Source organism: Serinus canaria, chromosome 23 (genome assembly GCF_022539315.1).
Source record: "Serinus canaria isolate serCan28SL12 chromosome 23, serCan2020, whole genome shotgun sequence".
Classification (NCBI taxonomy): Eukaryota; Metazoa; Chordata; class Aves; order Passeriformes; family Fringillidae; genus Serinus; species Serinus canaria.
In genome coordinates, this window is record NC_066336.1 from 2,373,503 (window position 1) to 2,401,200 (window position 27,698).

General features: G+C 41.2%; 1 protein-coding gene across 4 annotated transcripts in view; it reads right to left on the reverse strand.

Annotated features, from left to right (window-relative positions):
* Positions 1 to 27,698, reverse strand: part of RLF (RLF zinc finger) — a 42,171-nt gene that overhangs the window by 12,238 nt on the left and 2,235 nt on the right. For 2 of the 4 annotated variants that reach the window (XM_050983400.1, XM_050983397.1), the window contains exons 2-4: positions 23,748 to 23,902; positions 17,725 to 17,806; positions 9,129 to 9,261 (exon numbers count right to left, since the gene is read on the reverse strand). In XM_050983400.1, coding sequence (XP_050839357.1) covers positions 9,129 to 9,261; positions 17,725 to 17,806; positions 23,748 to 23,902 — 370 coding nt within the window. Of the gene's footprint in view, positions 1 to 9,128; positions 9,262 to 17,724; positions 17,807 to 23,747; positions 23,903 to 27,698 lie in introns of those variants that run through there. The other 2 variants (XM_050983398.1, XM_050983399.1) reach the window with 2 other exon arrangements.

Genomic DNA, 27,698 nt, shown 5'->3' on the forward strand with positions numbered 1-27,698 from the left:
TGTCTCACTGCATTCACAATTCCTCACAAATTTGTGCAGTGACTGTGTTTTTAGGAAACTCTGGGCATGGTGACAAGTGACAGCAATGCACTCTCTTCTCCCAAGCTCTGCAGGAAGAGAATGCTGAGCTACAGAAAACAGACCCCCCACAACCAGCCACCCCCCAAAAGACAGCACCACTAGAGATGTAAATCCTTTAGCAATGGCTAAAGGACACTGACCATACCAGACAGACACCAGCAGTTTAAATGAGGCTCAGATTTATCACCTTTAAACTGTAGTTTTATATTCCAAAAATCAAAAAATTTAAGTTATTCATTACATGCTTTTCAACTGCAGAGTTTTCCACCCAAGCTGTTAAAACCCCATGTAATGCCAAAATATATAAAATGAAGTTGAGGGTGAAAATATTATCTTTGTGGGACTTTTGAAGAATTGTGTTAAAAACATTCTAGGTTTATGATGTTAAACAAGCAGGACTACGAGTCATTATGAGACTTGGTGAACTAATTCAAGGTAAAAATTCAGATTATTTTCATAAATAGCAAGCAAAATTTACTTAATTAGATTAAATATCTCACAGATTTAGTTTCATTCTCTTCCCAGGTGTTTATCACAGAAACAGAATTCAGTTGGAAGGGACCCACAAGTCCTGCTCCTCAAAGGACTACCTCAAATTAAACTGTATGACTAAGAGCACTGGCCAAATGCTCCCTGAACTCTGGCAGGTTTGGTGCTGTGACCACTTTTCTGGGGAGCTTGTTCCAGTACCCAACCACCCTCAGGGTAAAGAACATTTTCCTCACGTCTAACCTGTGCTTACCCTGACACAGCTTCATTCCATGTCCTCCTGCCCTGCTGCTGCTCACCAGCCACAGGAGACAGCCTCTCCCTCACAGCCTTCTCGAGGAAGGTGCAGGCAGGGATGGGGTCACCCTTGGGCATTCTCTTCTCCAGGCTCAACAAGCCAAGAGACCTCAGCTGCTCCTCATAAGGAGGAGCCCCGAGGCCTCCCCCCACCTTGGTCACAATCCTGATGTCCTTTCTGCATTGAAGCACCCAAAACTGCTCAGCCCAAAGCAGGACTCAAGGTGAAGCCACCTCAGCACAGAAAAGAGCTGGACAGTCACCTCCCCCTTGCCTGGCTGTGCCTGATGCACCCCAGGACACATAACTCATATTCAAGTTGCCATCAACCCAAACCCTCCAGATCTCTTTCCACAGGACTGCTCTCCATCTCCTAGTTTGTCCATGGAACCAGGATTACTGTGTCCCAGGTGGAGAATTCATGACTTACTCTTGGTAAAGTTCATATGGTTGGTGACTGTCCAGCTCTCTGGATCTCTCTGTAAGGCCTCTGCTCTCAAAGGAGATCACAGATCCTAACACAGCATCATCAGCAAATTTATTTCATGTACATTCAACTTCCACACCAACATAACTTATGAAGACATTAAGGAAACCCCACCACAGACTGCTCATCAGCCTGACAATCTCATTTACTATAACTCTGCATCTGACTCCTGTCACCTCACTTCTCACCCAACCTACTATGGACTCATCAAGCTGTGTCCTGGACATTTAATCCAGGGATGCTGTGAGAGACAGCATCAAAAGCTTTGATAAAGTAAATGCAGGTGATAAAGCCTTCGTTTGACACTGGCCAAATGCCAGGCACCCACAAAAGTCACTCACTCTCACTCCCTGGCTACAGCTGGGCAGAAGAGAGAAAAATTTAATGAAGGCTTACATGAGTTAAGAACCAGGAGAAAATACTCCATGGGCAAAACAAGCCCAACGTAGCAGTACAAAGTGAGTTTATTACTAACAAAATCAGAGGAGCATAATGAGAAGTAAAAGAAGCCCTTAAAACCATCTGTTCTCCCTCCAACCCCTCCCTCCTTCCCACTGACAGTGCAGGGAGACAGGGTGTGGGGGTTTTGGTCAGTTCATCAGGGATGAAAGGATTTTCTTCTGCTGCTCAGGGAGAGGAGTCCTTCCCCTGTGAGACTGTGGGGTCCCTCCCACAGGAGACAGTTCTCCATTAACTTCTCCAGCGTGGGTCCAATTGTTGCAGTGAGTTTTTCTAATATTCAAATAAGAATAGCGAAATTATGTATTAGACATAATTATGCTACGGATTGTAACCCAAGCAGGCCCTTGGCACAATGTATGTGAACTAAGAACCAGTGTTGCAAGAAATCAGTAGAGCATGATTATCTAAAGAATGTGCAGTAGAAGAAGAAATTGTCATCTACATGATGTATGTCCCTAAGGAATGTTCTGTTAGAGATACAATGTAACCGTTAATCAAGGAGTAGCTTAGAGATGTCACCTAGAACAAATGAAGCAAAGAGATCAAAGGATGAAGTAATCGTATAAACAAAAAGCATATAAATCCTGTGATTTTGTCTAGAGCTGGGACTCTGACTTTGGGACGATAGTCCTCAGAGACCCCAGGGCCCTCAATAAAGCACCGCATAAAACAACTTTGTTGTTTTGTGTTTTACTCTCTTTGGATACGGGCAGCACAATCTCATGACCAGCAGTCCTGCCAAAGCTGCTGCAATGTGAGTCCCTCCCACAACTGCTGCAGTGTGGGTCACTCTGCCTCGAGCTGCAGTCCTGCAAGGACAGGCTGCTCCAGTCTGCAAGCAGGGCCCCCTCTCTCCATGGGGGCTCCCACTGGATCACAGCCTCCTCCAGGCATCCACCTGCTCCGGCATGGGCACCTCCCCCAGGGGCTGGGGGTAGATCTCTGCATCCCCTGTGCATCCATGGGCTGTGCCCTGGATCTCTGCAACCCCTGTGCATCCATGGGCTGTGGGTGGATCACTGCAACCCCTGTGCATTCATGGGCTGTGCCTGGATCTCTGCATCCCCTCTGCATTCATGGGCTGGGGGTGGATCTCTGCATCCCCTGTGGATCCCCACGGGCTGAGCGTGGATCTCTGCATCCCCTGTGGATCACTGCATTCCTCATGGATCCCCAGGGGCTGTGGGTGGATCTCTGCATCCTCTGTGGATCTCTGCATCCCCTGTGGGTCCCCAGGGGCTGAGGGTGGATCTCTGCATCCCCCATGGCTTTCATGGATTACAGGGACACAGTTGCTTCACCATGGTCTCACCAGAGCCTGCAGAAGAATCTCAGCTCCAGCACCTGGAGCACCTCCTCCCTCTCCTTCTCCACTGCCCTTGGTGTTTTCATGTTGTTTCCCTCACATGTTCTCACCTCCTCCTCTTCTCTAGCTGGAATTCAAATTGCCCCCACATTGTTTTGATTTTCTTCTTAAATCTGTTATCACAGAGTTCTTACCATCATTTCTAATTGGCCCAGCCTTGGCCAGCAGCACATCCACCTTCAGAGCCATCAGGGACTGGCTCTGCTGGACAGGGTGGAAGCTTCCAGCAGCTTCTAACAGAAGCCACCTCCATGCCCCCACCCCCACTACCAAAAATCAGGCTGTGCAAAATCAACATGATGAAATCATATGCTTCAAAATATCTGTGGTGCTATTTCCAGCTTAACATAAATATCTTCACAAAGCCTTGATACGAGTCTCCAGATCTGCACATCATTCAAAAAGCTCTTGTGAATTAAGAGAGATGGTTCAACACATGCTTACACTACATGCAGTAATGCATATGGACCAAGGGACAAACTGGCTGATGAACTGAACGAGAAATCATGGAAATGCAGGAGACATTCTGATAAAACACAAACTAGAATGGTGTTCTGCAGCAACTGTAGTCAACTTGTTACCTCTGGTGTTTGCAAGAGACTCTGGCTTAGTCCAAAAAGAATGCTGGCTTTAGACTAATAACTTGAGAAAATATTTCTACTCAATGGCTCTTCCACTATGTTAGCATCTTATCATTACTGTGCAAGATGAGAAATTAAGAAACCAATGGTATGTACATTTCTAAAAGAGAGGATGGCACAGAACAAGAAAGTTTTCATGCTTTCTGCACTTAAAATATTGCCCAACAAGCAAAATGTGTTCTAACAGACACTACACTAGTTGGCAGAAAACTCACAGCCTGTGCACCTGAACAGAAAACTCATTTCAGGTGCCAGGTGCATACCACACCTGTAGTTCACCTGTAGTGAACCCTACTTGTATTCTGCAGGAGTCAGCTTAGTGGTCCATTAGAAAATCATTTTAAGATTTAAATCTATGGTAATGGTTTCTGTTATTCACAGGAAAAACCTCTGAGCATTAAACTCTTGATCCAGCTGACACTTCACATGAAAGGAACTTCAATGGATAAAGCAAAAAGAACTGCCTGACCAAGAGGCAGCCTGCAGTAAGATCTCCAGTTGCTAGGAAACAAACCTCCTCTCTTCCTTCAAAATTGCATCTGTATGACACTGCTTGAATACTCATCGAGGAAAGCTAACAGTGCTTCAGTATGGATATTTGATGTTATTTGATGCTACCACAACAGATGGCCAGGAGATCACTGTTGACGGAAAACTCCCACAAAGCTGGCTCACCCACCATCAGATCAGCCCCCTCTTCAAGTGGAGCTGCTGTTCATGGGCCTAGCAGGAATGGGCTTTAGTGCCCACAAGCAATTCAAAGCAATTCTCTGAGTCCCTGTTTCTACACCTCTTGGCTCACAGAATACTTTTTTTTTTCAGATCCATAAGAGGAATAAAGGACATACTAGAAAAAAAAGTACTCTTTTTACCTCCTCTAAGAATTCTTTAGATTCCTTTTGTTTACACAGCTAGACATGCACTTGGCAGCTGCTTAAATGAAGTTTTACTAAAGTGTCAGAGCCAGCTAGTCAAGACATGGGAAATATTTTAAGACTACTTGCAGTCAGTGAAATGAAACTCTTTCAGTTTAACAGTTACACTTTTATCTTGCAGCACAAATGAGAGAAGCTTTGATGGAGGTGGATGCTCTGCCAGAATGCACAAGAGGGTCTCGATTCGCTGCAGTCTTTGAGAGCAGTCAGTAAGCACATGCTCCCCCCACAAAGGGTGGCAGGTCTGTACCCTCAGGCCAATTCTTTCACACCCAAACGAGTGTGTGGTGAACTTTGCAAAGGAGACAAATGACAAACTGAGCTCCTCTGTCATGCAGATGTAAGTGATGATGGTAGGAGCAAAATGCAGAAATGAGTCACTAGTCAGACATCTGTCCTAGCACTTAGCTTTACTCTAAAGTGGAAAGTTTCCTCTTTTCCTGAAAAAGGAACAAAAACTGAGGAATAGACAGCAAAATGAGAAAAGTTGTTTTCCTTCAGAGAACCTAATTTTGTACTCAGTCCTAAATCTGTTACATTTCCATACATGTCCATGAACAGACTTCCTTGTTCCTTCTCTCCCAGCTCTCCTGCTGTTATGTGTTCTGTCACAGTGTTCTATCAAACTTCTCAAGACTAAAACAGCTTGCTATAAAAATCAGCACAGACACCCTGCAACCCTTCCCTCTCCAAACCCTTCAGCCAAAAGGGCAGTGCAGTTCCCAACTCTACACACATCTTAAGAGCTCTCTTAAGCCAGGACCAAAAAGGAACAATAAGAGATTCCTCTCTCACCCAAAACACTTGCAGTGAAAGATAATTTAAGTTACACCACCATATTATGAATACAATCTTTATAAAGGATGGATGGCACTAGAGCATGAAAAGGCTCTGTGGTCACTATGATGAACATGTCAGGGAAACAGCATTTTGGGTGAGCATTTCTGCTGAAAGTCCCAGTGGAACAGGACAAAAGGACAGGTGCTGATGTGCAGTAAGATGTGTTAAGTATGCACAGCTGGGGTCTGTGTATTATACAGGAGCAGTTGTTGCATGGTTATCCCAGCTGTCCTACAAACCAGCTCTCACCAAGACAGACATTCCAAATTGTTGGCATTCATCTGCTGCACTCAGCAACAAGCTGACCCCAAGCTCTTTGGTTCAGGGTTTGTTAAGACAAAAGTGGGGGGAAGTTTTGGAATCAGTACTAAAGCTAACTGCCTGAGGCACACAACCACAGGGGATGTCACAACTGTTGAACAGCATCAGCTATGGTCCCATCAGGATGCTGGTATTGTTTAGTCACCTAAAAGGCTTAAGCTGAAATTATTTTTTTAAAGCCCTTTCCTCAAGCAAATATTAATGCCCCAACAAACCATCCTCAGCCAGCTGACAGCAAAAATTAGGAACCATCAGCCTAGCACATGGCAGTGCAATTTATTAACAGCCACAGAAGCAGCAGAACCCACTGCAATGCTGCTATGAAACTTTGCTGGAAAAAATTTGGCAAACCACATTTATATTTTATGTCAGTTCCTTTTCCAGGCCAGTGCATTAAAAACCAGAATTAAAATGAAGAACTCTAACAAGAAAGGCAGGAACCTGACACACCTTCAGGACTGTTCACTCAAGTAGGCACCTGATGACCATTAACATGAACTACCAGCTCACAAAACACAGCTTCAGCTAGGCACACTGAGCTACTCTCACATCTGGCTCACAGCAGCAAAAACTAGGCATGTTTTTCAGGTACTCATCACAAAACCCCCAAAAGCATAAAATCCAAACTATTCAAAGAAATTAAGCTTCAGATGACTGAAAAAGACACTTTGTGAAGCTGCTGCTGTCCTGAAGGTTAAAATGGCAGTTGGACTAAGGCAACTGAAAATCCATTGCACTGGAGCTCCTTCTGCAGCCCCTACTCCCAAGCCTAAAAGCAGAACTGCCATCCCTTGTGGGACCTGCAGGAAATTCATTTTGATTCCTCCTATTTCTATCAAATGGAGCCTGCTAGCACAGAACATCATACAGATCAAAGTGACACAAGTGAAAGAACAAAGACAAACCTTGGAACTCATCAGTGACATGTAATCTATTACAGAAACTAGCATTTACTTGATATGATTCTGAAAGTAACAAATGATTAAGTTAATTTAGTGGACATCTAGAGATAGTTGCTTAATACCAACTCCAACCATGTCCTACACAAGGCCAAGAGACTAATTCCAGCTGCTCAGACAGAGCAAGGAGAAAAACAAACCAAGGTTTCCAAGATTGCCACAAATGCCAGACACATGGTAGAAGCAATATTTTAGGCAGATATTCAACTTCTCAGAAGTACCCTTTACTTAAAATGTCTAACACTTTACTTGAGAAATGTGCTTTTGCCAGATTTGTCCAATACAGGATTCCCCCGTCACGTTCAGACCGTTTAGCTGTGCCTGTGGAGTATTCCAGACTACCTAGAAATGCACCTGTGCAAAAGAGCTCCAATGAATGTCACAAACCCACAGAATTAACTATATTGGAAAAGACATTTGAGAGCATCAAATCCAACCTATGACCTAACATCTCCTCATCAACTAAACCATGGCACTGAGTGCCACATCCAGTCTGGTTTTAAACACCTCCAGGACTGTGACTCCAATCCCTCCTGTGCAGACCATCCCAGTGCCCAATCACTCTTTCAGTGAAGAATTTTTTCCAAATGTCCAGCCTACAATTCCCCTGATGCAGCTTAAAACTGTGGCCTCTTGGCCTGTCACTGCTTGCCTGGGAGGAGAGGCCAACCCCTCCCTGACTGCACCCCCTTTCAGGAAGCTGTGGAGAGTGAAAAGGTCCCCCCAGAGCCCCCTTTTCTCCAGGTTACACAACCCCAGCTCCATCAGGCACTCCTCCTTCACCAGCCTTGTTGCCCTTCTCTGGACACGTCTGAAGATCACAATGAGGGCCCAGAACTGGACACAGCAGTCCAGGTGCAGCCCAGCCACTGCTGAGGACAGGGGCAGGAGCAATTCCCTGCTCCTGCCGGCCAGGCCAGTGCCAGTGGCCTCCTTGGCCACATGGACCCACTCTGGCTCGTGTCCAGCTGCTGTCCTGCAGCACCCCCAGGTCACTCTCTGCCCAGCCACTGTCCCCAGCCTGTAGTGCTGCAGGGGGTTGCTGTGGCCAAAGTGTAGAGTTTCTCAGAGTGTTTTTGAATATAATCACTTCTTTTATCAACTGTTGTTATTGGTATTGTTGCTGTCACTGTTCATTTTCTTATCTCACTGCTGTTTACAAATAAATTGTTCTTCTCTCAACTCAGCCCTCTCTTCCTCTCACCAGAGGGGGTGGGGGAAAAGGGAGCAGCTAAGTTTAAACCACAACTCAGCTTCCAGCTGAGTTTAAACCACAACAGTTCAAATGTTTCTGCCATGCTATTAATACCTGACATGAAGGCTAGTGAAGACTGCAGTCCAAACAGGCTGCTCTTTTTTTAGCACAAGGAGCAACATATTGTCTCAATAACTGTAACATGTTTCTATTTATTTATTAACATACTGACATACTTCAACTCAGAGAGGCTACCCAAAGCCAGAACAAAGGATTCTGCTACAGAAGAAAACTTAAAATACCTTTTTTTCCTCCTTAATTTTTAAGATTTTATTTTAAACTTTTCCTCCCTTCTGTATTATTTTTAACTTTAGACTACCAGAGGTAAACTGCAGTCTAGTGCGCTGTTAATGAAACAGATAAAATACCTACAAGTACTTAATGGTACCACTAATGGGAAAAAATCCAGAGTAAAGGAAGAATTTACTAGAAGACATTAGAAAGACTGTATTACATAAAGTGACACTAGCACCTCCTGTTCCTCACCTCTCAGCAGTTTCTGAATCAAGATCTTTTTTCCATTGTCTAAACACAAAGTGCCTCCCAACCTAGAGTTAGTAACACTCCACACTGCCCCTCCACATGAATCTTTTATGCCTCTGAAGGGTATGGACATACTCAATTCCTCCCCATGAAGAGTTCAGGAAAACATTTAAAAGCACAGAGTTATGAGAAACAAAGCATCTCAGGAAGAAAAATTTCTGTATTTTTATGAGCGAAAAAGAAATAATTCTTTTTAAAAATGGAATTTCAAAATATTCAAACTGATGGATAGTACAGTCCAAGCAGAGATGCACTGGCTGTACAATTGGAAACATTATTCAAAATGCCAGTGAGACAGTTTCATAATAAATATTATTTAGCAACATATGAACACTACCCCACAAGACAATTTAAAATGCAACTCTTCTGTCTTCAAGTCACTGCTTACCCACCAAAACTGCCCCAAGTAATTTCTGAACAACCACACATCATCTCTAAAAACACACTCTTACCTTCCTCAGTTTCTACTGGTTGCTGGGATAGAATTTTAAGAAGAACTGGATTTTTCCATACCCCTTCCCTTGTGATATCCACCAATATTTGGAGGTTGTTATTCCCAAATTCCAGTAAAGCATCATGTGAATCCTATAAAATGTAAAAAAAAGTCATTAAGAGTCTTAGCTAAAAATTAAGCCAATGTAATTTTACAGTATCTATCCTAATATTTCACCACATGCTAATACTTTCACACTATCCCTCTCATTACTGCTTTGACAAGTTTGCACTGGGATTTTAGTAGTCCAATGTCCTTTCACTTCTCTAATCCTACTGCTAAACGTTCCAATTTCAGACTACTGAGCTGACTGAAATGGCTTTATTCAAAAAACCTATTCTGCAGTTGTAACTCTTCTGCAATTTTCATGATTCTCCATGTACATGTGTATATACATAAAAAAACCAGGAATTGTATAAAAGACAAAGGATGATTTTGTATCAAAGCATATAATGCTATTGTAAAAAAAAAATTTTCAAAATGAGTAACACAATGGTAAGAATCTAAAATTGGCTATTTAGTGTTTACACTAAAGATGAGCCAGGCAATTCACTTTGAGAGTCATGAGAGCCAGCAGTGACTAGCTGAAGAATGCCATGGGATATTTTCATCATTAAGATGAAAACTTTCTTCTACTGGAAATGAAGATGCAAATTTCTTAGAAACTAATCTATGTCCAGTGCATTTACTTTAAGACCAGGGATATCTGATCCCAGCAGATTTGATGCTGTGAAGCCTGACCCAGAGACTCTCCAGGACCAGCTGAGGTTCACCCACAAAACCTCTAAACACAGCTCATTGCCCAGAGTGATCAGGGCCCTGCTGCTTTGAATTCTGGAAATCTGAAGAGTAAAGGAGGAATTAAAAAAAGACATCACACATGGGAAGAATCTAGTCTAACAGAGAAAGAAAGCAGCTTGAAACAAATTCCAGGCATTTCATGTCCCTATTAGAGAAACAGATGTAGGGTGACTTGAACTGAAAGGATGAAATACCATCTTTCAGAATTTCCTAATGCTGATAAACAAAGCCAACTAACCAAGCAATCTGTGGCTACACCTTCAGTAGAAATGCTTCTCACAGCAGACCTTAAGTTCAATATGTGGCTTCTGCTGAGCTGTGTGTCAAGTTGCTCGTATTTTTAACACAGTCTTTAACCTCAGGCTTGCTTTTGATAGCCTCTGTTGTACTCTTAACTGGAGAAAGGTTTCTAGTGACTTGAAGAAATCACCAAGAGTAAGAAACCCTGGGGAACTACAGGCCAGTCAGCATAGCCTGACCCCAAAAAGAACATGGGACAAACTCTCCTGGGAACTACATCCAGTAATCTGACTACTGTGATAAGCTACAGATGACATTAGTCATACTTGGCAAGGCTTCTGACAATCTCCCACAGAATCTTGAAAACAAAATTCTTAAAATAAGGAAAAGTGGACAAAATACAGGTAAAAAAACCAGCTCAATAGCCAGACTTAGAAGGCTTGTGACAAACTGTACAAACCCAACTGGCAGCTGTCTCCCAGTATCACTTCTCAGGGTCAACAGTGAGCTGGTATTTTTAACCCATTTATTGTCTGAATAATGGACAGAGCACATTCATTATCTGCCAGCCCACAGATCCTACAGACCGAGGAGTGCAGCTGACCCTGCTGGGCAGGCAGCCATTGGGCATCCAACAGAACATCCCTGACAGGGACTCACTGAGGCTCAATGCAGGCAAATGGAAGGGCTGCACATGGTACAGCCCCAACTACCAGAACAGGTTGGTCACTGTCACAAAGTGACAACCAGAACAGGTTGGTCACTGTCACAAAGTGACAACAAATGTTGGCCACAAAGGCCCAACCCTTGGCCAATAGCCAAGCTGGCTAGGTTCCAGTTTGGCACCACAGGTCTCTAGGGTCTGTAATTTAAGTGCAGGTCAGCAGTGAGACCTTACTGCAAACAATTCTAGCTATGCTGAACAGTCTCACACAGAGCATAACAAAGAGATTCCTGAAGTGTTTATTCCTGTTTGGCACTTCTGAAATTCCACTGCAGTACAACACCTGGCTTGCAACTGTCCTGTACAATTCATTTGCCACAGTAATCCACATCCAGCAAAGACCACCAAGTGCAGAAGAGAGGATGAAAAGGAAAATCTTAGAGCTGTCTTAATCTTCATTATATTGCCAGAAGGTAGCTGGAGCTGTTTAGGGAGGGAGTCACAGGAAAGGAAATTCTCTAAGTGTGTGTGCAGGAAGTGTTTCCATATGTGAACACTCATTTTGAAAGGACTAATGAAAGTTTGTGCATTTTCCATTGCTTAAAGACAACATGTGGTGGGGCAGGACCCTAAGCAACCTGACTGCAGAAAGCCCCTTACTCTGAGTGAAGAGGTGGATCAGGTAACTGAGCTTTCTTCCAGCACACTCATGCCTCTGCCACAACAGAAACCTTCAGAGAGCTGCAGATTGAACACACTGAAATTTCAAACTATGTCTGAAGGCACACTTTGTGGAAGTCAGTGTTTCTGCCCTATATCAGTATTTTTCCAACTGCAAGGAAAAAACCAAACCAACACCAGTGAGCAAAACAACCACACATCAGGAGTTCTTTCCAAATGCAGAACTATAGTGCAGACTTCCACCTTCTAAGGACCATAAAATTAGAAGTCTCATAGGTGAATGCAACAATCAAGCAGTTTTGGTAACTTTTCCTTAGCAGTACCAAAGATTTTCTGTAGATATTGCCCTAAAGTTAATTTCAGTTTTAGATAACTGTTGTAACTGTGTTCCAACTGTTAGCTCATAGCAACCAGCTAACTGAAATCATTAAAGACCACACTACTTCTAAAAGTGATTATAAAGGAAGTAAAACAGTGAGTGAGTTATTGGTTAAGACCACCTCAAAAATCAGGTGTTGGTGTTGGTGTGCAGATAGAGGAGTTGGTGTTAATGGGCAGATGCACAGCTAGCCAAGCAGGATGCTTGCAAAGACTGATTTCTGGTCTTGAGCCTGAAATGCTACTCACAAGGCCAAAAGTAATTTTGGAGAGTCACACCTGGACCTAAAGACACAAGGGACTTGACTTGCTCTTGACCAGAGCTCAGACTGCTCTTAGCAATCAGCACTGAGAGACTGACACACAAAGGTTTCAGGCTTTGAATTTGAAGTGAATTTTCCTTTGAATTGAAGGATTTCAGAATATCACTTAAGCAATCCTTAAGCTGTTCTTCCTCTCAAGTCTTTACTTCCACTGCATGCTGGAACAGTGCACAAAACTCACCACAAAGACCCTCAGGGAAGAAGTGGGATTTTTTGTTTTGCTTTTTAAATCTAAAACATGATCAATTCCCCTCTTTACACGGAGCTAAATGAGGTGCCAATAGAACCAGCCAGGTGAATGACACACAATGCTAAACACAATGCTACTGCCAAAAGATGCTCAAGTTGAAGCCTCAGGACAGCTTTAAAAACAGCAAACTGATCAAAAATTGCATCCATGAAACACCTAACCACAGCCCACTTTCTGTAACTGTAGTTACTGCCTATGGGAAGTTCATGTATATTATCTTCAGTCTTGAGGATGATTAAGAAAAGAGCTACAGGTGTGCAGATAAACAAGATACTGGATCTTACCTAAAAAATCAATAGAAGCCCATTTCAACAACCTCTACTTCAGGCCCTTCCCAGCTACATGCCACACAGCATTAAGTCTTTTCACCACAACAGGTTGCAGAGCATCCATGGTAAATTCTCTTCCCTCACACTAAAGTTACAGCATTAATCTCCCTCAGTCTCAACTAGAGATCAGGTCAAAGACTAATTCCAAAAAACCATCAGAATTTAAGATCCTATACTTCACCTGGAAGACTGAACTCGATGAACTTTAATCAGCTTTATTCAGCACCAGTGTTATGCCCTAGAAAGGTGTGGAACTACCAATAAAAGCACTGAGGAGCTCAGAAGAGCAGAGCAGCCCATTCATCTGCCATCACTACTGCAATCACATGGCTGACAGAAAAAATTTAAAAATCATACAACCTGGACACAGGTTAGGTACTGAAAATGCCACTGTCCCTCAGATTATGACATTCAATGATCCAGATATCCAGCATAAACAATGTCCTCCCAAGAGCAACTGTTCCCTAACTGAGGGCTTCAGGATGCACCACAGTGCCAGCAGAGCCCAGCCCAGCTATGGGGATCCATCACATTTCAGCACCTCTGTATTGAGGGCTGAAAGGACCTGACAAGGTGAGAAAGAAAAGGCTTTTGATACAAGCAAGCTGATTTGCTGAGTCACAGTGTTTGAGATTCAGGGTATCAATATCAAAACACCAAACATAAAATTCACCAACATATGCAGCATAAATATTTAACTACTGTCAGTACACTCCCCTTCCACTACAGTGCTGAGCTGAACCATATAAATCTAATATTAATGGGAATATATGCAAAAATCTATTATGAATACATCAAAAGTCCTTGAAGAAACTTAATGCAACATTTACATATGCAGCTCTCTTTAAGTTATGACAACACCATAAACAGGTTCTAAAAAGCAGGACATAAAACATTTCATTCTAGATGAAGTCAGGAAAGAATAATACAGTAAGAGCCTTTGGACAAAGTTCAAAAGAAAAGACAAGCCTTGAAACAGTTTACTGAAGACATCAGGATTTTTCAGTCCTGGCAGTTTAGAGTAATCAGCATCTACTACAGCCTCACAGAAGATTTTGGCTAATGCTCTCCCTCAACTCACAGTTTTTCTAAATAAAGCATTAATGGTCTTTGTAAGGCTTGAAGGGAACCCTGTTCCACAATCCATATTTAATACTCAGAACAACACATCTCTGCTCCCACTGAAAATGGTTTTGAATGCATGGCTTTACCTTCTTCACCCGACTAGATTATATCAATCCACACAGTACTTCTGCACTGAGCTCCTCCCCCAGAGTAATAGAGTTTACTTGAATCAAGTCCTGTTGTAATTCTGCCCAAATCCTTTCACTTATCTTTTACAGCATTCCCCCACTCATCCCTGCATCTTCTTGCTTGCTGCCACTAAATAAATCCATGCTGAGACTCCTGCCATACAATCTCACATCTTGTTTTCATTTTGCCCAAGCTGCCTCTGATCTTGCTTAGGGCTGAGGAAAACTGGACTCATGGGTGACTGCAGAACATAACAGCAGTTTATTCAGGACACCAGAACAAACAGGTTCAGACACCAAATAAAGATTTTGACAGCATTTTGTGTGTCCACTATAAGCTGGACATCTGTGACACTCCACTTTCAGGTCTAGGACAGTCCTCACACCTTGATGCTTTGAAATGCAAGCCCTCACTCATCTTTCACATTCGTGGGATGAAAATTTATTTGAAGTTTCACTGACTCCCATTACCTGTGCAGATTGTTATAGAGCAACAATTACTGCAGGCAGATCCAAAAAGTACCTCCCATATTAGGAGTTCCAGTCCTCTGAAGCCATGCTTGTGTGTTTTCTTAGGAAAGCAATAAGCACATTTACATCCATGAGTCTTGGGCATGTGTTAACACACCACTCTGCATGTTTTCATACTGGATTTGCCTGGAGATCTGCACATCACAGTCACACACAGGCTTTAAACCTACAAGACAGCCTACAAGTGATTCCTGTCCCTACTGCCCTTCATATGACTCACATACTCCTTCTGTGGTGACAACTGGGCTCCTACTGTACCCTGAGGCAGGGTACAAGTGTTGTCATTCTCACACTCGGCCAGAGAGCTACTTCCACATCTTATTAGAAACACCTGTTTGTAAAACTCCACAAACTTCTTCAGCAAGTTTTCAGAACATTACCATGTTTAATCAGTTCACGATCTGAGCTATGGGGAGCATTAGGTGAGTGCTAAACTTGGAAGCCATAGCTTCAAAAAGTCACTAAAAAAAGCCAAGTATATATTACTATTCCTGGCAGCAGCATATCTTGAATTTTTCCTTTAGTTCTAAAAGCTGACAAGAGAGATCTGAGCTTGTGCCACCCTTTGTAGAACCCCAGAAGGTAAGGGCTCACATGTGTGTCTCAAACACCAAGAGTGAGATGCTGAGGACCCAACCAAGGATTGCTGGTAATAACACACAAAGATTGATGCTAATAACACATTGTGAAAAAGAATAAAATGTGGCTGGAGAAGTTACCTTAACCCTTTATCCAACCCCCCTGCTGTGTACCTACACAGTAGGTAAAGCACTAATACACCAATTTCCATGCCAAGCATGTAATTTACGAATAAAATTTTGGTTTTGTGCATCCTCTGACTTCTGCAGATTCTTAAGGTCACAAGGGTTTACAAATCTTGGATGCTCTGTCCCTCTTTGGAGCAGGACATCACACCCTTCTACCACTGGAATTTAACAGCTCTCTTCTAAAATATTCAGCCTAAATAGAGCCATCTCATCAGACTAAAAATCTGCTCTCTACTGACAGACATATCAAAGTCCAATTGCTCATTTCAAAATCCTAGAAATGCACAGATCTGTTACACCATAGAAATCACTAAACTTGGTAACAAGAATTCTCCTTGCAGATCCCTCCAGTTAAAAGCTAGCAACTTCTAGAGCTACACTGTAACTCTGCTATAATGAAAAAAAGTCAGTCTATGCCCTCCTGTATTCCAAACATCTTGTTTCAGGTCTAGGCCATCTCAGTCACAAACATATTTGCCTTTTAGTGTAAGATAAGAACACAAGGTTTAGGGGAGACCTTATCACCATCTTCCAGTATTTAGCGGGTAGCCACAAAAATCCATGGATATTCCCTTTTTACAAGAACTCACGTGGAAAAGACATGGGGTAATGGGTACAAGTTATTCCTAGGGAAATTCTGATTGGGCAAACAAGGAAATTTTTTCATAATAAGATTCAGCCACTGGAATAATCTCCCCAGGGAAGAGGTGTACTCTCCAACTTTTGAGAATTTAAAGATTTAGCGGGACAGGGTGATGGGCTATCTTGTATAGACCCTGCCTTTGTCCAAGAAAGGTTGGACCAGATGATCCTTGAGGTACTTTCAACCTGGTCCTCTGTGATTCTGATTCACTCCTCTTTACCCTAAATGACTGTGTAAGTAAATTAAAGAAGAATTATTTTGGAAACACTAAGTTTCAATGTCTTGCATCAGCCCTATCATAAAAGATGAAACTGTGGCTGACCACCCTTATCTGTGGCATCCCCACAAAAGGGTTGGGAGCACAGGCCCAGCCTTTGGCCAACAGCCAAACAGACACTGGCAAAATGAGCTGCTACACCCTCAACCCTGGCTCTGGAGTGCTGCAGTGCCCATTGTGCTCTGTTACAGTCACTAAGGGAGTCACAGGAGCTATGCACTCAAAAGAAATGACAGATCCTTGTCACCACTAAGGCAATAGGATTTAAACTATTCAAACTGCATTTCTTTCTATTACCAAATACATGCCAACACAACTGTTTCTAGGTTCCCATGATAATAAATATTCCATGATATTTAAGGAAAAGGAGGTTTCTCCACACCTTGGCTCACTCAAGCACAGACCATCTCTGTCCCTTCTGCTACTAGCAGGACTACAAAGCTCTGTTAGACTGCTTCTCTCAGTTTAAAGTGACAGGTTTATTCATCTTCAGTCTACTGAAAAGTTTTCACACCTCTCGTTTCCTTGACTGCAGGGAAAACAAAAATAGAAGCTCAGTACTAGCATCTTCAGAGCTAATGCAGCAGTAGCCAAGCCTCAGGGACTGAGAAAATCCCCAGTCAAAGGGGTATAAGGTCATGCAGTAAAGACAGCTGCAAGGTCTAAGTCACTTCCAATTATCTCCTGCCAGAATCCTCACTTCAGTAACTTATAACTGAGATTAGCTTCCAACTTCAGCAGAAGAGGCAACAGCAGAAACAGAGCAGTCCCTGGTCCTGAAGGCCCATCAATATGGATACAGCAATGCCACTCCTGTCTTTCAGCTCCATGAGGAGGAACACAGTTCCTGCAGACAGCTAGCTACTACCTCCAGACTCAAACCCAGAACACATCTCTTCTTCCTACACAGTCCACATCAGCCATCTTGATTCGAGTGCAGGAGTGCTGTAGTATGAGCTTATTTCAGCACCACCCATAAAGAAACACTTCTAAAAACCAGCTGGACTAAAGACCTGCCCTACCATTTCCATCTCTCTCAAATCAGGTACAGACACTAACCTGCCACTCAGGCCTCCACAAAAGCTCTTTTATCATCAAAGCAATGCTTCAGAGCTGTAAAATCACTTCATTTAACTCAGTCTGTCTCTCATACAAATCATTCAATCAAGACTTCCTAAGGTTCTCTTGCTCAAGCTGCCATCACTGTGTGGTTATAAATATGCTCTCGGGCATTAAGACTCCCAATATGGTTGCTGCAGTCAGACTTTTGCTGCTCAGAAATTCTTGCTGCCTAGGTAACAGCAAAGCAGGACAAGTGGAACTCAGGGGAAGGGTAGAAGAGAAGGAATACAACTGCAGCCTTTCTTTTTTTTTTTTTTTAATATTTAAATTGCAAAAAAGAAATTCAGAACACTTACCTGAATGGATTGATGGAATCCTAACCACACCTCATGTGGCAATTCACTTTCAGGAATTGAAAGCAGTAGCTCAAAACAACTCCTGGAAAAGCAAAAGGCAAGTAAACAAGCTACCTGAACAAATTCTCTTGTTACATTAAATAACATTTCTGGCACATACTACTTGGTATTCAGCTAAGCAATGACAGTAACACTGAAACATGTTAGATTGTGCAAATCAGTTAAAGGCCTGAAACAGCCTGTAAATCAGGCATGATTCATCATATGGAAACAGTGCTCCTTTTACTACATGCAAACTCTCTAATTTAAGATTGCAGCTACTCTCATCATAAAGATAGTCCATTAAATATAGCTTAGGAACATTGCATCACAGAATTCTATTCTTTCTTCTCAAAGGAAACCTAATAATCATTCTAAATAAAGCTCACTGGAGTCCAGCATGGCCTCTGCTAGAGAGAGAATGAAAGCCAGCTTCACCTAACTCAACATTTCAGCACTGACATAGATAAGAAAAAAATCCCTAAGAAACAGCTTGACAGAAGACACATGCATCAGCACCAAAATGGAACTGGACAAGATATGTCAAGAGAGCATCAGCACCTAGAAACACCTTCTGAGACATTGGTACCAACAGGGGGAGCATTCTAATACCTACAGCACAAACTGCAACCTGCCAGGGCAGGACTGCTGCCTGTCTTGTTCTCAAACAGGAGCTATCCAGCCTTGTACAGGACACCTGGATTGCCTAAAACCCCACTGAACCATTAGACCTAGTCAAACTGAAAGTGTTCACCATGACACTCTGCCTAGAGATCCACAAGACTTACACACAGCAGAAGCATTTTCATAAATTGTGACAATATAAGGAAAGAAAACTAATCTAGGATATCACCTATAAAAAAGCACTATAAGCTTTTTTATAAGCTAGATCTACACTGTTAGATAGTGTCAACTCTTGCTACTTTTTCTTCAAAACATCCTCTCTCAAATATTAAATAGAAGAATGATAGGGCAACACATTCAGTCTTATGACAGATACACAGAAGAACTGAGCCTGGGGAAGTGGAAAAGATGACCATGGAGCAAACATGAGTTCCAGACTTGCTTAGTACTCAAGAAGAATGTCCACCTTCCTCCTGACTCCTGATAAATGCATTCAACAGTCACCTACGATATGCCTACTCAGATTCAGCAGCCATACACATCAACAAGACCAAATAGATGAATATTGAATAAGTATCTGACCATTCTTTTCACATTTTATACATTTCAGTTCACTCCCAATCCTGGTTCCTTGAAATAGAGGTTGCTGCAAAAAGCTCTAAGCACTTTTATTAGATTGGCAGAAAATACAACAGCCTCCACCACTGTCATTCCATCATTATTCACACCATCAGGCACAACACTTTAGTGATGATGAAAAAGCTGGCAACAGGACCACCAGATATTCCCACTGTCACAGGTCTCAATAAAATAACCAGGACTTTGTTGTGCCTTCTAGTCCAACTTGGCAGAACAAGTTAATTCACCAGCCCAAATGTTTAGACCCAAGTGGCTGCTAACAGACTATCAAAACCAACCTTATGAAACACCAGAACTCTATTTTAACATAAAACCCACTAAAACTTAAAAAACCCAACAAAACAACAACAAGAAAACCAACAAAAACCTCCAAACAAAAAACCAACAACAAACCAACCAGCCAAGAAAATCCCTGTGTGTGTGCTCTGTTTTCATCCACCTCACACAGACTCTACAGCCAGTAACACATCTGCAAACTTCATGGTCAATGTGCTTTTGTAAAGTCTTTTGATGCACACCTCACTTTCAGACTTAATCAATCCTGCCTATGTTCACTTTCAACTCCTAGAATTACATTTTCTAGAACATTTCTTTTCATATGTAGGATAGTGGTTATGTAATATAACAGACTTGAACAAAATGTCAAAGTGAGCTTTTAAACATCATTTTTCTAAACTTAATGCTTAAGTTGCTACTTGGACAGTGAAAAAATCTGCAATTACATTTTGAAAGCATTGTGTACACAGAGTGAGACAGTCTAGGAAGACAAGAGGATTTAATTTATGCCTCCAGAGTTACTGTCTGTACAGGACTGATCAGAACCAAAAGGAAAAAGTTCTTTTGCTGCAAGTCTTCAAGTTCTCAGGATCCCACCACAGAGAACTCTGGTCTGGAAGTCACTCTGTAAGAAATCTGGAGCTCCAGATTATAAACTACTACGTAAAACAACTTACAGCACAATTGTAAAAGCAATATCCAGGATATTCCAATCACAACTTCCTTGGCAGAAGAATAATTAGAATTCTATGACCATTAATTAAGTTTTTTGTAAGAACTGATTGAAACACACAGGTGCATAAAAACTTCCCACTGCCAAGGGGAACAACACACTATTTAGCTTAATTCTTTCTTTTAGTCCTTATTACACAATACTTTAAAACACACCTCTGCCCCTGGAATCCCACTGCCCTCTTTATTGCAATGCAGCTATAAATGGAGTTTACATGTCATGGCTAGGCCACAGATCAAAATTCCAGGATCGTGCCATGAGGTCAAGCCTTTCTAACCCTACTCCACCAGTACCACCACAATGCCTGCCTATACAAAACTCAGTTCTACACTTCAATAACAGTTTTTGCAAATAAACTGTAGTGGGTGCTTGAACATTTACATTATTAGAAAAAAAATATTATCCATCTGAAATACTTAAAATATCTTTAAGAAAAGGTGTCTTAAATATAAATTAATTTAACTTCAAAATATCTTTTAAGAAAAGGTGTCTTAGATATAAATTTCTTTATTTTGGAACAAATAACTCTATGCAAAACTCAACATATTATTTGCATATAATTTTTCAGTAATTCCTCATTTCAGTTATATCTCATTCACAGAAACTTTTTAATTAAATTTTAAAACCCTTCAGAACTGTGTTCATCTTTAGATTGTATTAGAACACTTTTCTATGCTAATCTTCTCAGAGACAAAAAGTTGACTCATTATACACTGGATTATCAGCCTGCATTGTGCACTTGCTGCCAGGAATTATCCTGTGCTTATTAAGAGTTGAATTAGCTCCTAATGATAGACAGCAGAGTGGTAAATGCAAGCTAGTGAATCAACGTGCAGCAGTGGATTAGGCTGATTATGACACAAACAGCTCACTGTCACCTGAGCTTCTCACTGAGTGCTGAGGGAAGCAAGCACACTCTTCCTGAAACAACAATCTGCCAGATATTATTATTATTATTATTATTATTATTATTATTATTATTATTATTATTATTATTATTATTATTATTATTATTATTATTATTATTATTATATAGATGAGCTAGAGCTCCAAGCTTGAGGCAGACTGGTCAGATTGGTTCAATACAGTTTTGTTTCTGAAATCTGATGTCATTCAAATCTCCTTTCACTTTTTATGGTTGGAAAAAACCATACTAACACCTTCTCAAAGCTGTAGAAGTGGTAAATTCCCTTTCAGTTCAGTGCTGTCACAGCACACAGGAGAAAGTGGAAAGCAGTTAAAATTTAGTTACTGGCAAATACCATGTGACTTATGACCAAATATTTCTTCTTTTTTAATCTATTCATCTTATAATCAAATAAACCATTTTCAGACAGAAGTAAAATTTTCATACTGATGGTAACATGACACCTTCCCCCTCACAGCAGCCTCAGAAATAAAGCACTCACAGAAGCTTGAGAGAATAACCAGCTTCAAGGGTCTCCTGAGATTCACAAGGACAGCCAGCTAAGTGTCAGTGAAAGACATCTCTGATATGGCTCTTTATTAATTCCTCTAGAGAGAATTACCTTTGAAATAGTAATGCTGGGGGAGAGGGGAATGTAAGGTAAAACACTTTATGGCCATGGCCAAAAAGAACATTCCTTTTTCCCACCCCACATCCCCCCAATTGTTTGTCACACCTGCAATCTACAAGAGCACCACCCCAAGCTTTCCTTTTGTTTCCCGAGGTTGGAAACAGTGGACCAACAACAGCTCACCTTGCATGAGCATCACATTTCTCATGGGGGGCACAGTCCCCACACCATGGCAGCTGCACTGTGAGCACAAACAGGAGCCCAGCAGGGGAAACCACAGCACAGAGTTTTGCTGTTACTGGCTCACCCTGCTGAGAAGGAAGTTCTTTTCCTCTTCTCCAGGAGGAATGATGGAAGGGAAGGAGGATTTCAATAGGAAGTAGAGCACTTCTGCTTTCAAGTTTGCTCATTTCACTTCCAGTCTGAAGACCCAGTGTGTATCACAGCTGTGGGTAACCCAACTGGCTCCTCAAAAATCACAATTACATGGGAACAGAACATTTCCATGTCCCTAACTAGGTAACAGTCTTCCTTCCTCATGGAACCTCAACTTTTATCTTTAATTCCCTGCTCTAACTTCTCTCACACTCCCTTGGAAACTTATGAAAAACTGTGGGAGAGTGAATTCGGGTATGCCATTATCCTCCTTATCTTCCACCTCACTCTTTGTCTTCCTCATTCTTTAGATTCCTTTCAAATATAATCGTTATTAGAAAGAGAAGATTTCAGCAAGTCAGCTTTTCTACTGTCCTTTAACAAAAAGTTTTCTGAATATACAGGCTACAACAAAATCCTCCCCCTGAAAGCTAGAAAACAAGATACTAGCAAAAGCAGAATATTCTGATATTTCCCAACAAGAGAAAAGCAATTTCGATACAGAACTGGGATTTACACCCCAAGATATCTAACAGTGGCAAAATATACAGAAAATAGTCCAAGTAGAGATGCCCTGCAAGCAAACCCTAAATGACAAACTTTTAAAATTACTTAAGTAGGAAACAAACAAATGCACAGGCTAATTCGTGATAGTATGATGAAGACAATAATTCTCTATCCTTAAGGGGACAGTCTGAAAAAGCAATGTAATTGTTTTGCCAGGTTTCCATTGTAAGAACCTAAGACACACTTCTCCAGATTTTACACATTTTCAAAAAACCCAAACCACTCCTAGTTCACATATTTCTCAAAATTAAAAAGAAGATAATTCAAGGCATCATTTGGAGATAATCTGGTTCTAAGCTGTTCATTTTTCTTTCAAGTCAGTCCAATACAAAATAAAGCATTTGCCCAAGGAGTTCACTGCTAAAGTCCATCTTAAAGAGAGTACCTGAGTTCAGACCACAAAACAAGTAGGAGACTGATAACAAAAAACACCCAAAACCTGTCACAGAATCACTTTTATTCTATGATGATCTTCATATTGAAGGTTCTAGATCTTCACCCTCCCTCTTCAGATGAAACCTCACCAGGCAAGGAACAAGCAGCACATCACCACATCACTCTCAGGTTATACTGATTATACCCCAGTGCACATAAAAGCTTCACTCTACACTCTTCAATTACAAAAACTGCTTTGCACTTAGGACAGACTTTGAGGAACTACAACTTATCCCAATTCAGCTGATGGACTGTAAAATGTTCTCTATTCTGTTCCAGGAATTGCTGTGCTTTAAGTCATGTCTAGTCTGCTTTGCAGTCTTACAGCACAACTCGCACTGCCATCAACACAAATCAGCTTGTCCTTTTTAACAAGGGACACATTCAGAATGTCCCAGCACTACAGGGGACAGGACACACAGAGCTGCAACTGCAGAGCAAGGGACAAGGTTTATTAACCCATGTGTGAAATCTCATATTGAAGCTTCTGTTTAATGAGAACTACACTAAGCCCCTTCTACAGAAAATAATACTTGCAGAATGTTTTAAGAAAGAACAGAACCCTCCTAATACCTACATGATTATCCAAATACAGAAGAATAAAGAACTTGTCCATGTTAATTAATTAAATGATCAAATACATTTTTGTGGTGTAATTAAAAATGTACTAAATGTACTAGATAAATTGCAAACACAGTTGTCAAATTAAGCAATAAACAATTTCAACAGCTTGCCCTTTAATTTATAAAGTTCAGTTCTTTTAAAAAAATAAAATAATATACCAACTCAAAACTTACAGCACTAGCCTGCCAAGTACCAAAAGAACATCTTCACATTCTGTAGTCAAGTAAGGTCTTGCATTAGCAAAGCTTTGGATGGAGATTCGATACACTTCCAAAAAAGGTAAAATATGTTCCGATGCACCCCGACTGCCAGCATACTGGAGCAGTGTCTGAAACAAAAGGAGTTAGCATTAGCAGTTCTTGTAACACACTTTTGCTCAAAACCAAATACCAATACACCATATCACACACATGCAGTGGAATCATTCTGGAAGTGAGACATTTTTACCCTGAAGAAGAATTTAAAGTAGCAGCTTTTAACTGGAACAGAAATTCTCATTTTTATTGAAAGATATTTTTATTTAGCTTGAAATATATTTTTATTTAGCTTATTATCTTGAAAAGGTTATCAGAATTTCTACTGGGGAGAAAGCTAGATGCAATTGGCAGAAATGTGAGCTATTAAATAGAAAATTCAAGAAGTCCTTCACTTAGTTCCTTTTGTACAACTACCATAGAGACAGACCATGTATGTAACACACTTTTGCTTAAAAACAAATATCAATACACCATATCACACACATACAGTGGAATCATTCTGGACATGAGACATTTTTACCCTGAAGAAGAATTTAAAGTAGTAGCTTTTCACCTCAACAGAAATTCTCCTTTTTATTGAAATATATTTTTGTAGCTTATTATTTTGATAAAGTTATCAGAATTTCTGCTGGGGAGAAAGCTAGATGCAATTGGCAGAAATGTGAGCTATTAAGTAGAAAATTCAGGGAGAAGTCCTACACTTGGCTCCTTTTGTACAACTACCATGGAGACAGAACCATGTATGTAACACTGGTATCTTTATTATTAGCGAGAATGCACAAAAATTAGGCAGAAACTCAAGATTAAGAACATTACTACAGGTGTAGTGTTTTAAACATCCATGCATTACCCACCCAGCAAACATGAAGCCACCAGAAATGGATCCAAAACCCAGATCAGATCACTGTGTAGGCATTTTCAAACACAAAATTACCCCAGCTTTTACTCCTTGGCCACAGCAATCCCACATTACCTGGGCACAGTACTAAAGCAGCAATGTGAAATGCAGCCAGTTTTAACAGAAATCACATCAACACAGGGACAACACCGGTACATCCCAAAGTACAAAAGGTCCCTACACTACCATGCCATGCTAGGAAGTACAATTTGAGAGCAAGTGAGGCACTGAGCTGAGGACACCTTAGCTCTGCTGACTGCTTGCCCTTCCCTGAACACCCTCGTACACCTGCAGAGCAGTGATGCTTGTGCACTCCCAGCTCCCTCTACTCCCCCTAGACTAAACAAGGGAACAATCTCGGTTAAAGCCAGCTGCAAAGAAAACAAAACCAATGAAATAGGCTGTGCTTTTTGGAATCCTTAGGGCCAAGACTTGGCCTGCCCAGGGAGGTGATGGAGTCACCATCCCTGGATGTGGTATTGTTATAGGACACCAAACAACACGAGCACACACTGCTGCTCTCAAGGTGAAGAAAAGGGAAGTTTATTTTCTGACTCCAACATTTAAAGTTTTCTAAAAGTGACAGTGGATTGGAGGGTGAAAGTGCCACCTCTCCAATGACACTGGACAAACCAACAGTCCATCAAATTTCTATTCCTCTATAAAAGAATGTAAAGCAATAAGTTATTTACAGAAAGTGTGTGAGAAAGTTTGCTACAAGAATGTAAACATCAGAAGGCTTAGAAAACCTTAAAAAATCAGGGTGACAATGTGGCACTCGATGCCATGGTTTAGTTGAGGTGTTAGGGCATGGGCTGGACTCAATGATCTTTAAAGGTCTCTTCCAACCCAGTGATTTTGTGAGTTCTGTGAAGACTGCATGGGGGAAAAAAAAGTTCAGAGTGCTTCACCCTACCATTCAAACCGAGTCAAATTGTCCTTACAAGGATGGTGAGGCCATATCAGTTTTCAAATCACTTACAGCTGTCATTCTGACACAACAAACTTATTTTAACACCTTAAAAAAAGGCCACATGATCTTATCAGATGGTGAATGGAAACAGCACACTATGGAACAACCCCTTCTACAACCTGCTAAAACCACAGGCAGTCATAATAATGACCAAAACCTACCCTCCATCACAGCAGGAAATAAGGGGCCAGTACCCAATGTTACATCAGTGTTATAGCTGTACTATATTAGTCCTAACCTAAAACCAATGCAGACTAGCAGAATCATGTGTCTCACTTAGGAAATCTATTAAAAAATACCAGCTAAGAATCAGTAATCTGCTCTTTAGTGGATTGTTCTCCAACAATTAATGAATAGAACTTCTGGGTGAATGGAAGTTACAAACTTTCCCAAAAACCCCACATAATATTAATAGTTATAAAGACTTAAGCTGGGGGTAGGGAATTGGAAGTTTGCAGAAATCATCCTTAAGCACAGCACAAATATCATGAGCTGCAGCAGGTAATGGAAATACCAGTCTTCAAGTTTATTTAACAGATTAATGGATTTGATGACATAACTCAAATCATACATTGCTTTGTAGCATTAAATCACATTCAAGGACTGTCAAGCTGCAATCCCCAGAGAGTCAAGTGATGACTATCATAAATCAGCTGTTTAGTAAAGCAGCAGTAACACTACCATCACAGTGACTGGAGAAACAGATCAAACACACCAATTCCTGCACTTTTCTAAAAATATATCCATTAAACCAATCTGTCTTAACAGCCAAATTTAGTACTCAATTATTTTGACAGACACTTTGATCATAAACTACCTGGTCTATGTAAACCATAAAACACAGCAGAATACTTTCTAAGATTAAATAAATTTTCTAGTAAACACTGTAGCCTTGCTCAAGTGCAATCTGAGCACTGGGATCCAAGTCTTAAAGCTAGCATTAGGAATTCACTGAGTAGCTCTTTCTGAGAAACTTCTTGTCAAATACATAAACAATGGTTTCAGTGTAAAAAACAGATTCAAGGTGACAGATTTATTAACAGCTCAGACTTCAAGGATCTAGTTTGGAACATTATGATGCTGTTAGTATTAGCACACTGACAAATAAGCCAAATGTGGTGACTGCATTAGAGAAGTTCTTCAAAGCCCTTGTGCTGTTTCACAAGCAATAGTTCTTTAGTTGTCCACTATGGATTTCTCCTGACAGTCTTTACAAAAACTGTTATGGAAAAATGATTAATTTGACAGAATGAGATAACCTGCATATTTAAAGGATTCTCAAGTAACAATTTAGAAGCAATGACTACCTTACAGTATAATTACCTGAGAGAGTATCCACGCCATTTAAAGTCTTGCTAACACACACCCATTTACACTTCATCCCACCCTCCTCTTCCATTCCAGTAACATCTCTGACGGGTGAATGGGGTGAGAAGTGCAGAGCCCACATCCCCCTGATGTGTAGCACACGGGCCAGCCCAGGCTCTCCACACTGCTCAGGTTTTCACTCTGCAATGCCAGAACACCAGCTTAGCTGCACTTTTGAGGGAGTGTAATGCTTTTGCTCAGACCCAATTTAAAGATGAAGATCTCAAAGTCTCCTGACCTGTTGGTACAGCTTTGAGACTTTTTAAGAAAAAGACTTTCTCATCTTCTTAACCATATCTGATTGCACTCAACATGTCACCTTCAAAAATTTCAGAAAGCCAACAGCTGCTGGGCACTGGCAGACGGGATGCTTTGACATCCTACAACCTCCACCTTCACTGGAAACTGTTATTCCTATTTATGACAGCACAGCCTCAAACACTCCCCTTAGTTGTTCTATCTGGCTGTTTGGGTACATACTGCTTCTCCACAAAAAAAAAAAAAAAAAAAAAAAATTCCCAAGGTGAATGTGCAAAGCATTAATGCCTATACAATATAAAGCTGCAGAGTCAACCCATTATTTAGGCTTCAGCAGTTTCTTTGTTATCCTGGACAACAGTACCCTGCT